This window comes from Crocodylus siamensis, chromosome 3, assembly GCF_052110815.1.
Source record: "Crocodylus siamensis isolate JL-2025a chromosome 3, ASM5211081v1, whole genome shotgun sequence".
Lineage (NCBI taxonomy): Eukaryota > Metazoa > Chordata > Crocodylia > Crocodylidae > Crocodylus > Crocodylus siamensis.
Genome location: NC_143397.1, coordinates 76,707,648 through 76,720,696, shown reverse-complemented (window position 1 = coordinate 76,720,696; position 13,049 = coordinate 76,707,648). Strand labels below are relative to the sequence as shown.

General features: G+C 40.7%; 1 protein-coding gene across 1 annotated transcript in view; it reads right to left on the bottom strand.

Annotated features, from left to right (window-relative positions):
• The window catches only part of SHC3 (SHC adaptor protein 3), a 92,535-nt gene that overhangs the window by 44,347 nt on the left and 35,139 nt on the right, over nucleotides 1-13,049 (bottom strand). Inside the window, exon 3 of the mRNA XM_090038555.1 lies at nucleotides 608-671. Within this exon, the coding sequence (XP_089894681.1) occupies nucleotides 608-671 (64 nt within the window). The remainder of the gene's footprint in view (nucleotides 1-607; nucleotides 672-13,049) is intronic.

The following is a 13,049-nucleotide window of genomic DNA, read 5'->3' as shown; positions in this document are numbered from 1 at the left end:
CTGTTGAAGCTCATCATCACAGACTGTAAAACCCACTAAGGAGCTTGTTCAATGCTCAGGTGGTTAGCCTGTACTGAGCTCCAAACCAACCCAACCTAAATTATACAAAGTATTCAAGTCAGCCAGTCTGCATGAGCAACAGTCACAGCAGCGTAGATATACCCATATGGTTCTCAGTTCTCTCTTTGCTCCAGGTGGGATGATATCTGGGGTAGCTCTACACATGGTATAGAGTACTTCCCCCTTTGTCCTAGCTCAGGTGTAGTATATGGATGAAAGCAAGACTTCATCCACTCCCATCTATGTGTGTTACCACCCATGATATGAAAACCTCTGTAGGAAAGGAAGGTGACTCAGTCCTTCCCCGTGCAGGTGCAAACACAGCAAACAATGACATTTTCTTAAATGAACTCATGTCAATAACTTTCTGTGAGAGGTACGGCTGAGAAGGAGAGAAAGAGATACATAACGGTGGCTAAACACAAATAAGCCTTTGAATTATTCTGGACCTGTCTTTCTTGGGCTAGTTTAAATGCTCCTGCATCTGGTTCCATCTAGGTTGCACTATGGAAATACAGCCAGCCTAACAAGAAGGAAAGAAAACTACCTTTCGTTTTTTGAAGGCTCCTTTGGCACCAGGCACTGCTTCACAAACACGGCTGATTGCTTCCCTGGAGAGACAGAAAATAAGCGTTTTAGGAAATAGATGTGTTGGTTTCATCATTATATTTTGGAATTGCACTGAAAGGGAATATTGACAGCTTAGCTCTTTGTGGCATTCACATGCATAGGTGAGAACTCAGTTACTAGTGAATCAGTTAGATCTTTTCGTACCAGTAAAGAAAATGTCATTTTTTGAGCAGCTTGAAAACAGATTCCATTTTTTCCAACTATGACTTGCCAGAAATATACCTTCTTTCCATCCCCCTAAATTAAGCCTGCTTTGCTTTGAGATAAGAGAGCGATAATGTTTAATGCTGGCTTAAAGTGGTTTGAGAATCCATAGTAGGCAACCATCAAATCTCTGGATCATGGTGTACACGTAAGAGGTCTAGCCAGATGCCTGATGAATCAGTTTGTGGCTGACAATGAGTTCCTTATAAAATGAAGAACTAAGACTCTTCTCCAAAATGATAGAAGCTGCCAACTTCTCATGTATTTATCCTACTGTATTGTGTGATATCATATCTTAATGATACACTTAATTAGCAAACCCTTTTATAGACCACTTTAAAAATATGTTATTTGTTTTTGTTTTGCTTTTTTAATAGAAGTTAGTAACTAACATTGTTCTCCCTGAGAGTTGTACAGTTGAAGCAAAGCCATCTGGCTTCATATAATATCAAAACTTTCTAAAATACATGTTGCAAACAATCTCTGATATTGTGTTGTGACATAAGATTTTAACTGGTATTTGTTCATTATGACACACAACTTGTGGCTTTGGTTTTCCACTTCAAATACTTTTACGCTACCAACATTTTGTTTTAGGTTCCTAATAGCATTTCTTTCATTGGTCAATTAAGGCTGACAGGTTCAAAGTGAAATAAATGCATGTTCCGAAGAAATTTGAATAAAGAGAATGATTATATATTTCAAAATGAACCTTTGCAGATCATCCAGGTATAGACGAATATTAGTAGGTCTTTTCAGTATTTAACAATAAGTTAAGTGCAATAATTAAGTTATTAATTTTTGAAAATATGTACATATGAATGCACAGTCATTCTTGTTAGATATTAGCATCAGTGCTGTAATAGATCTTTTGCATTAATGGATGTTGCAATGGCTCTACAGGGACTGTTAAAGGTAAACTGGAAAATATTGTTTAACAATATTAAATATTAATAATCATTGCAGAGTCTTAACAAAGTACTATGTGTAGGTTTCAAAATGAACAAAGAGCATTTGCTTTCTACAACAAAATAATGTCAAAAAATAATAAATATGGGAGGAAATAGCACAGTCAGTCAGAAACAACCAAAACCTCAAAACCAAGCTGAAGAGTCATTACAAACTAAAATGTTATGTGAATTCAACCCTAACCCAATGATTGGTTCGTGTTCTGTAGCTTTCCTGAATGTGCGCATGTGTGCTTGCATACATACCTGTGATAGCTCAGCAAATTATTATATAGGTTTATTATGAAGTAGTGACTCTGCAACTAAGCTGTGATGCATTTTATCTAGGACCCAATCCAAAAACCAATAAAATCAGTGGAAAGATCCATGCTAGCTTCTACAGGCTTTGGATCAGGCCCCTTACACCAAGATTACAATTGCTCCATTTCACAGTACACTTATTGAATTTAATCATCAAATTCACCACAGTTGCTATTTATAGGTCGCGTGAATTTTCTGTGATGTATTTTAGATAAAAGAATTACTAATTTTCCCAAGAGAGCAATTCCAAATCAGCCCATTTTAAGAACTAACCATGGCATTTTCAGAAGCCAGCACAACAGAATGTCACACACATGTATGCCCTCATGACATCTCAGGCACGGGTCACTTTTGAGATATTAGACAGGGGTAAATACATCCTCACTATAAGTATTTTCATTAATCCCAGGAAAACTGAACACATGCTTCAATTATCCAATGCTGCTTCCTTAGCCCAGATGCCCTCCCATGGCTCCCCATCTCTTTTCCTCGAACCCCTGTTCCAGGAAGATCTAGACCCTGCAAAGGGTAAGACCAGGGAACTGGGGGTCTTTCTGTTTCTCCACAGCCTATGACTGGTTCCCAGACTGTCTCTGAGAAATGGTGGGTAGCTACCGAGCTAGTCTGATGGCAGACTGCCCTTCCACACCATGGGTTTGTACAGACATTCAGGGAGGTTAGGAGGAGGTTGGATGACATTAAAATTGGCCATCCAATCTAACTTAGTTCCCCAGATGTGGGCCTTACACGTAGATCCCTAATTAGGTCAATATAAGTGTGAACCGTACAGAAGTTCCAGGAAGGTTAAATCAGTTAAAAAAATGGCTGACCTGATCTAATTTAACTCTACATCAGAGGTGCATGAAGTTAGATTGGGTGCATATAGATTGATATAACTGAACTTCTGTACATGGTCGGAGTGCAGCATCAGGGCTAGAAAAGTTCAGCTGCTGGCCCCAGCCCTGGGCCTGTGCCTTTCCCACCTCACCCCGGCACTGGGCTATTTTTAGCCCCCTCGTCCATCCCCCCACTCCTAGATGGACAACCAAACCTTTGTGGTCCAGCCAGGCCCACCCCACTGAGCCTGCCAACCCCCCCAATCCTGCAAGCCACTCCCAGTGCCAGTTTTACCAGCAGTCTTTAGTGCCAGGAGCCAACAGAAGTAAATCAGGGGAGAGGGGTAGGCAGGACTGGGAAAGGGTTGGTTCACCAGTGGAAGTAGTTTGTCGGGGGGGGAGGGCGGGGGATGCTAAAACTAGCCCCAGTGTCAGGGAAGGAAACAGGACCCCTAATCCCTCCAGTGAAGCTGCCATCCCCTCCCCAACCTCAGCTTACTTCAGTCAGGCTCCTGGGACTCATGAATACCAGTAAAACTGGCCCTGGGAGCAGTTCGTGAGGTTGGGGGCAGTTTGGTGGCATCAAGAGGGCTGATGGTGGGTCCAGGGGGCTTTGGTGGGATTGGAGAGCCTCTCTTATCCTGCCACCCCCTCCCAATCCCCTTAACACCCCCCATGGACTCCACTAACCCCCCAATTTTCCCAAGCTAGGTGGACCTTGCTAGCCACCCTGATCCCAAGCCATCCTAGACCCCACCAATACGCATGTGAATCCTACTAGCTCCCCCCAATCCCAAGCCTCCCAGCAGAGCCTGCTAGCCTTCCAGTACCTCCAAGTCCACCACTAACCCCCCATCCCATCTGCCCCTCCCCCTACTCCAATTTACCCTAGATCGGGGGTCATTTTTAACTTGCTCTAACCTTTCTGAACTGCTAGCTGTAATGTCTGTAAAAAGCCAAGAAGTTAGTGCAGAGTACACTATATAGCTTACCTTAGCTTACACACTAACTTCCCTTCATCTTGTCTTTCCCCTCCTATAATTGGCCCAGCTCTCCAAGATTTTGCAAATTTTACCAGTAGGATTGCTGTCTTGCTCAGCCTATTAAAATCTAATAGAAGTTCCTCCTCTCAAAGAAGATAGTCTTGTAGCAGAGGTAAATTTAACTTTGCCAATAAATTACCTAGAATCTACGCCCTTCCCCCAAACAAACAAAAAAAAACCCCCAACTCCCACTATCAGACTATCAGGCAATAGGAGTCATGGGGGCGGGAGGCAGAGAAGTCAGTCAAATATTCCTGACAAAAACAACTTGCCTCTTTGGACTGGAGGTATTTTCTCCACCTTTGGTGTAGAGCTGTGTTTGTAATTTTTGGGCTACTTGACCACTGAGCCTGCTGGCTGCTGCCTGTCAGAGAGAATCGCTCCACTGTATATCCACCCAGCTGAGATTTCTGCTAGCTGACCTTATCAGGACTGAGCTTGGGCACAGGAATGCATTTGTGTGAAACAAAGTAATCTAATTTGAGTTGGCTGGTTCGATTATCAGCCCCCTGTCACAATCAAAGAGCTCCACATGTTTGTGCAAAAGAGGTGGTAAAATGTAGGAAAAACAGGTTTCGTGTATTTTTAAACAATAACGCCACATTGCCATATTAGGATAAGGGCATTTGTCCATAAAACATCTTCATCTTGTTGACCTCAGGGTTTGCATTATGCATGTGCACTGGAAATGAAAAGAAGTATGCTGTGGAACTGAAGGAGGTGAAGACAGTACCCTTAGTTGTTATATATTGATCTGCTAAGACATGCCTGTCAAAATTAGTCTCACCTCCACCGTTGCTTCAACTGGTGACATGATTTTTAGTTATTGTGTGGAGCAGATGTATACTCAAGAAACCTCATGTCCACACAGTAAATTTACCAGCCCCAATGGCAGTGATTTCAGGTCCATTGTACTACTCCAAGAAGCCTGCCTTCTAAACTAGTAGCAGTGTAGCTGCATCCACAGCTGTGTTGTAGGTGGGCTACTTGCCAATGCCACTCAGCGGTCCTAATTAGACCTCCCATGGCACTGTGCAGAAGTGACTGTTCTGGTTCTGGACTGGAAGGCATCCTGCACAGAGCAATGCAGAGTGCTTGAGCATACGATTGCTGAGGATAAGAAGTCTGTTGCGTAGACATGGGCAATATTAGCAATGGGTTTGGTGAGGAATATTAGGAGTTTTGAGATCAATGCTAGTTTGTTTTTGAAATGTGCCTAGAGAAAGGTGTGAAACTGGAGCACCTGAACCAAAGTTTTCTCCACAACTCTGCCTCTGCAAGACCAGCTCTCCCAGGCAGGCATGGAGTTACCATTCTCAACAGAAGGCCTTATTGCTGCTGTGGAGAACTACAATATTTGCTCCTCTCAGCCAGCAGACATGCAGGCACTGGGGTACTCCTGTAACTATTTAAATAGACAGGCAGGCAGGGAGAAATCAGACGGCAATCCCTCCCCATTCTCCAATGACAGTGTAAGTGCCTGTGCAGGGTTGGCACCCATTCAAATAATTCTAGATCCACATTCAGTTGTATATTTACCCGAGTATGTTGGGAAAGTGACAAAGACTGAGACTTCTGCCTGCCTCCTGTGCCCATCCAGAGTGGGGAAAATATTTGCCTTTTTTTGTACCAATATCAAATTTGCAAAAGCCTAAGCAAAAAGTGAACCATATGTTGATATCTATACCACACCATAGCTGCTAGTTTGAGAGTACACTTATCTGACTTCTAAAAGTGCCAAACATGTGTCTGAAAATGCCAATGAAAAAAATCTCAGGATATATTTGCATGGCTAATCATTCCATAGACTTTGGAAATTTTGGTACAAGTATACTTTCTTCCTCAGCAGAGAAATGTGATTTGAAAGAATACATGAAAAACCTTTCTTTGGCATTTCATTAGGCAGACACTGGTCTCAGATAAATACCAGATTATCTTGAGTTCTTGTAAAATTAGCTTCTGTGCAGACTGTAGCATGGACCACATACTGAGTTCCAAATCTGTCCCTGAGTATTTTCTGCTTTGCAGATGATCATACCTTGAAGTAATTTTCTTGGCAAAAACCCATTGTAAATTTCCAGTATAGATTTCAGTCGGCAAATGTATCCAGCAAAGTGTTATATAGATGTAATACTGCACTTTGCCAGTCTGACATACAGAGCTTCAAGGTGTTTTGACACTTTTCTAAGACAGAAAAGGGTACCTTTTACATAGGCCTTATGGTCAATTTGAAAGGATGTTATCTTGGTATTTTTCATAACTTTCATTAATTTTGTTCTTGCTGCTATTTTTAGTAGCCCAAGTAAAGCCGAGACCTGTTTCTTTGGAAAGTACACTATCACGAGAATGTATCTTGCTTTGTTTTGGATTTTTCTGCCTGATACTATTTTTTATTTAATTCATTAACTGATTCATTTTTAAGACAAGACAGCATTGGAACTCCTGTTTTGAGGATAAAGACAGACAAGCTTAAAAAGTCTGCACAGACTTTCCAGTTGTATATTAGGACAAAAAATTGTTAAATCAAATTTTACAATTAGCAACCTTGGCCAATCATGCAAGTCATTTCATGTATTCCAAGTTTCACCAGTAGGATTGCTGGCCTAATCCACCTACTAAAGTCCAATAGAAGTTCTTCCTCTCAGACAAGATGTTCCCATGGCAGAGGTATAGTTATTTGTCAGTTAAATTGCACCCCAAAAAACTTAACTTCTTATTCACATTTCCCCACACTTCTAAGTATATCTTTCCCATCCTAATCGCTATGCCATGGGACTTTACAGGTTAAAAAAGATTTTCATAGATTTAATAGACATTAGGGCTGGAAGGGACCTTGGAAGATCATCGAGTCCAGCCCCCTACCCCAGGGGCAGGAAGTCAGCTGGGGGTCACAGGATCCCAGCAAGATAAGCATCCAATTTACTCTTGAGATTGCATAAAACATGTGTATACTATAGTACTGCCTAACAATTCAATTAATTTTCTTAGTGAAAGGAATTGTACATTTCTGGACAACTGCAGCAGGCAGTCCCTATTTATTTTAGAACAATTCTCTTTGCCAATTGTTTTAATAAACAAATCCACTACCACTTGCTAACACCTGCTGCAGAGAAACAAGGTCTGTATTAAAATTAAAAACAGCTTAATTCTGAAAAAAATCCCACAGAGACCAAAAGTAAGTTTTCACAAATATATTTAATACTCAGAATAGCGTTTGTTCATTTACAACACAAGCAGTTAAGAAGCCAAAAAGGCTAGCTCTTACATACTACATGTAGTGACACTTTAAAGGCTGAGGGGAAAAGTAAATTGGCCTGGTAAGGCTGGGGCTTAAAAAAGTAGCTCATGAAAACAGAATGGAGAGTAGGGAACCCAATGCTCAATGGCTGGTGAAAAGAAGTAGTGTTGGGCAGGTGGGAATGGTCCTAGGGATATGACTGGCAGAGTGAGCCCCTGGAGGCAGTCACATGGAGGTGAGCCAACTCAGAAAAATGGCATGGTAGGCAATGCTTACAGTGGAGTTGAAACAGAAGAATGTAAACTAGCCTTCCTGCACAGGTCACAGAAAGCATGAAGAAGGGAGGGTTTGTAGAATAAGCTTGCAATAACAGGTCTGGTAGCCAGGTTGTAGTAAACTTATATGGTGAGAGAGAAAGCCATTCCTCTTTCTCTTCCTTTCAGCATCGTGCATTGTTTCTTGCAAACAAGCTTCTTTAAATGTGATGGATCTGAAAAAGCAAACCAAAAACTAATTGCCCACTCTGTCCTTGACACTGTTTATAGCCTTTATACATGATTAGGACTGCATACCATATAGAGAAAAAATACCACCTTGCTAATGATTAGATACACTTAACTATGTATCTAACTGATAGCTGTCTTAGCTAGTGTATCTAACTTATAGCTAGGGACTAGCTAGGGACTAAATTGCAGTTTCACGGAAACCACAAAATCCACAAAAAACCCCTAAAAAAAAGTTCTTATTAAGTCTTCCCCTTCCAGGTGGGCCTTGCAGCCCTCTTGGGAGGGGAAGGCACCAGCTGGGAGGTCAGCACAAAGGGAGAAGCAGACAAGATGGTGGCTGCCTCTTTACTTCCTCCCCACGGGGCCGCTCCACCAATCAGCACTGAGGGGTGGTGTAAGACTAAGGGCAGCCAGCAGTCAAGTTGGCAGCTGCCCCCTTGTCCCTCCTCTCCCCTGGGGCCTCTCCACCAATCAGTGCTGAGGGGCGGGGCCTCTGCTAATTACCACTGAAAGGCGGGGCCATCACAAAATGCCTGCAAAATGGGCTCTTCATGTTGGGACAAAGCCACAAAACTGGTTTTGTCTTGCCGCAAGTGAAGTTGATCCCTGCTCATAGCTGGTGTATCTAATTCATAGCTAGGTACATATCAAATGACCCAATAGTAAGGGCAGTCGTATTGCTGCTCTTGAAACCTCTGTCTTAGGCATGGCTGAGACACTGCCCCAGCATGGGATACTCCCAGACTGGCTTCACCATCACATTTCTGAGGTCATCATGGTTTAGCCATGGCAATTTCAGCATGCAAGGGAGTGATGTGGTTAGCCCTCTGTATGGCTGCCTTTGTTTCCCCATTCTGAATGACCAAGTACCAGTTTACAGCTGAGTCAAGAGCAGTGTTTTGTCCCCCTGCAGGTCCAGATACAAGAATTCAAGCCCCCTTCAGGATTTGGGCCAAAAGATGCCTACAGTTTCGCCCTCAAGGGCATCATAAAAATAATGTCGACATATCCTTAGCCATGCCTAGGATGGCTAGAATAAAAGTGTGAGGAATGGATTGGCCATTTTTTCTCATTAATATAGAGCTGCCATATTTTAGTTAAATTAACCCAAATACTAATTAACACACCGCTATTAAAAATCCATTAAAAAGTAGGTGCTGAATATATAAAGCATATATAATCTTTTTCTTGTAATATTTTCATGTTGCTTTCTGGATGTATGTGGGGAGATGAAAATAATTCCTCATCAGTATCCTCTACTTTATTGAGTACATGTATCTAGTACTGTAAATCACTAAATACCTAAATACTATCCATGATTACTGGTACATATTAGTAGCGGGCACTATTTCCATACTGAGCACATTTCTGGTTATGAAGCTCATGAACAATAAATTACTACAGCACTTTATACTAATAGGAATCTTCAGACTTCAATTGGAGGTTCACGAAATACTTGAAGAACATTATCGCCGCAAATGTGACCTTTTAACTGCAAACCTGAGTAGTGAGTAGTCAAGAGCTGCACTGCCCATGAGGAGTACACATGAGCAAAGCAAATTGTCTGCCCTGGTCTGTTGTTACAGATTATGAGTATAGCCCTGTTCCTGGTTTGCAGTCCTCCCTGGGGAGCAAAGCAGCAGTGAGCAGTCCTGGGATTCCTCAAAGATCAGCAACTGCACAACTATGAAAGGAAGAGAAGCTTCTTATACAAGAGCAGGCAGAGGGGTGCTTGGCAAGCTGTGCAGGATTTCCAGTCGGTCTATTCAAATCCTCTACATCACTATCCCAATTTCAAAAGCTGTGGTACAGAAAGTACTCGTGACTCTCTATGGCACTTTCCAAGCAAAAGGAGTGAGGAAGAGGAGACAAGATTGGGAACATGTATAGGATGTGTTGGGTAGCATATGTTACCTAACTTTCTTCATAAGCTATAATAGAACCATTCTTCTCTTCCAGTGGCTTTCTTTCTCTTGGAGATCCTTGTTGATAATGAGTTTCTGCAAAGAAGATAAATACAGTTTAAAGAAATACTGTATCTAGTGAGCATCCACATAAATTAATGGTGGACCTGAGGCCAGTTCTGAAACATGGGAGAAAAAGTGCACACTTAAACTTTTGATTTAGTTCCTTGTAAAGGTAGGCTCCATCTAAAAAGTTTCAGTCAGGATCTAGTTTCAAATTGTTCAGCCCCAGGAAGTTTAGGGAGGGGATTAGTGTCAGGGGATTGGATTCAGGCCCATCACTAATACATGTTATTTCAATCCTGTGATCTACGTACTATTAACAGAACATGCAACACAATGTTTCACTCAGCATGGTGAGGTATGATTTTCAGCTGTTGCATGCATTAAAGAAATTGCGTTCAATTAGATAACAACAACACTGAGCATGCAAGCCTTGTACTTCAGTTACCTATAGTAGGACAAACTGCATGCAACATAATTATAATTCTGTTTAATGTATAATACACTCAAGCATGCAACGGTAGCTGAGACTCATAATATAAAGAGACTGAATGATGAGCATACAGATGTGGACACTGATGTATTAGATGAACTATAAACACTCCATGTGTTGCAAAAATATTTTTACCTGATTTTCTTAAATAAAAATGTTTGACACAAATAGGCTGGCCACAAAACTTTAAAGGCCCCTTTTACTGGTGATGGTGGAGAGTGCCATGGTGTATTCAGAACCAGCTGCCAGCTGCTTTTAGTTCAGTTATCTAGCCTGCTCCTCTTCTTGGTTGAAAATGATTTTTTTCTGTTTATCCCAGGCAAATTAACATACTTCATGGGTGCCAAGAATTCTCTTGGATTGTTACTGATGCACTTTATGAATTCAACTGCCTTTTATTTTACTATGATTCACACCTGCTGACACTTTTGCTTGAATATCCATTTATCAGTTCAAAGATTCACATAAACGTTGTGAAAGAAAAAGGAGAGTACAAGTGACCAATACTGCTCTAGTTCTCTTGCTCAAGTAAAAGCTGAGAGCTTCAAATTCCACAGTGATGAAGGAAAAAAAACTCATAATTACCCACTCATTTCTCTCTAAACCACATCCAGGAACAGAATCTTTCTGGGTAGCACTATGGCTCTCGGTACCCTACTAATAGCATGGTGAAAGTTTTCACCCATTCACTGACTTCACTTAACAGGAAAAGTTAATTTGTTGTTAAAAAATTAATATTTACATGTTTAAAAATTGTGGGAACAATTTAAGGGTCAGAATGTAATGCACCAAATAAAGTAATGTGAAATAGCAAAAGTATTCTACAAGGAACCCCAACAAGAGAAGAAATCCCTGTAAATCAGTGGTTTTCAATTTTTTTTTCATTTGTGGACCTCTAAAGAATTCTGAATCAAGGTGCAGGCTCTTTTGAATTGTAGGTGTGAGTATTCACATACTTTTGATTGATCATAGTCATCTCTTGTGGACCCCTCAGACATTGTCTGTGGACCCCCAGGTTGAAAACCACTGCCCTAAATGAATTGTCTTTAATCTGGGGTTTCACGCCAGGTCCTATAATCACTGTCAGAGTTTTACATGTGTGTTTTGTTCCTACCTGTACCTAGATGTCTAACTATCTGATTAACAATAAAGATGATATTTTAAGTGATGTAGGATATCTAATTCCCACCTAGTTCCCATGCACTTCTAATGAAATTCCAGTATCTAATTGCATTAGACAGCTTTGAAAATCTTAGTCATATTATTAATAGTTTTCATTTCTATAGTACTTTCTATCAAAGGATTTAAGTGCAGTTTATAATTATTAATTTAATTAGTCTCACAACCCTATGAGATTCAAAGAGATGGCGTGGCTTGTCCAAGGTGATGCAAGAAAGTCCACAGCAGAGCCAGAGCCTCCTGACTCAGCTCTGTGAGTCTACTTTTGACAAGGCTACTTGTGACTTTTTGACCCTAAAGATGAACAGAAACATCAAGTGAATTAGAAGTCTGTTTTTTTTCCACTAAACAATATAGATGATCAAATATATGGTATTATCCGAAACTTTTCTCTCCCTCCCAACCCCCAAATCATGTTATTTTAAATGTGCCATCATTGGGTAACATGTTCAGCTATCAATTTTTGAGGCTTTTGAATTTTGAAATTTTTCTCAGCTCTGCAGGGTACAGAGAAAAGTAGCAAAAAACCACACAAAAAATGACAATTCCTGACTTGGCAGGCATAGCACCACAGCATATATAATGTTTAGTAAATTATGAAGGAAAAGATAGAGAGGATTTTATACAGCTTGGATGTGTCTACATGTGCATTTACATCACATTAAATTTACTGCAGCACAAATAGGCTGCCATCTACACATGCAGGCATTAAGGTGTATTAATGCTGTGCGTGGTCTGATTTGGGACTAAAGTTAGTCCCGAGTCAGTCCACACACACACAGTGTTACTGTGCAGTAACTAGTCAGGCATAAATTTGATACCTGCATGATGCAGGTATCATATTTATGCACAAATCAGCTTAAGTCACCATAGTTACTGTGCAGTATGGGCATGCACATGTATATGCGCACCCATACTGCACAGTAATTTAGGTTACTGTGCAGTAAATGTACATGTGTAGATGTGCCTATTATGACTAAAACATAGAAGTACTACAATTAGAGTAAATACAGGTTATTGGAGGTTTGGTGTTTGATTTGTAACTAAAGGCAGAGTAAACCAGTCAGGGCATGATAATTTGCTGAAGGGAATTACATGATTCCCTTCTATAACATGGATCTGATCTTGATCCTTTCTGGTTCTATGCATATGTACATGTCAACATTCCTATACAAATGCCAGTGAGTGACCATGAAGGCTGAAGCTCAGATATCTGAATTTTGGGAAATATGATTCCTTAATAAGAAATAGGCTTGTATGTGAGAAACCAAATGACCAGATGAGGCACAGGTTGTTGTAGGCTCCTGTATGGACATTAATCCAAGCCATTAAGTATTTTGAGGATCAGTGGAATGAGCAAAATGCAAGTTCAAAATTTAGTGGCTGCTTTAAAGTTCATCCAAAGGCTCTCATGACTTTGGCTGGCTTCAGATTAGGCTCTAAGAGATCACAATGAGGCATTTGCATATGTAGCATCATTTTTTCTTAAATATCAGAAAACTATAATCGCAAATGGCAGTCAAAACAGGAAAATAAGTCAGTATTTTGTTCCTTGATGACATTTTCTGTGTTCCACATATGGTCAATGGCACAAGAAAATGCCCAGCATGTTGTTAAATATGCCT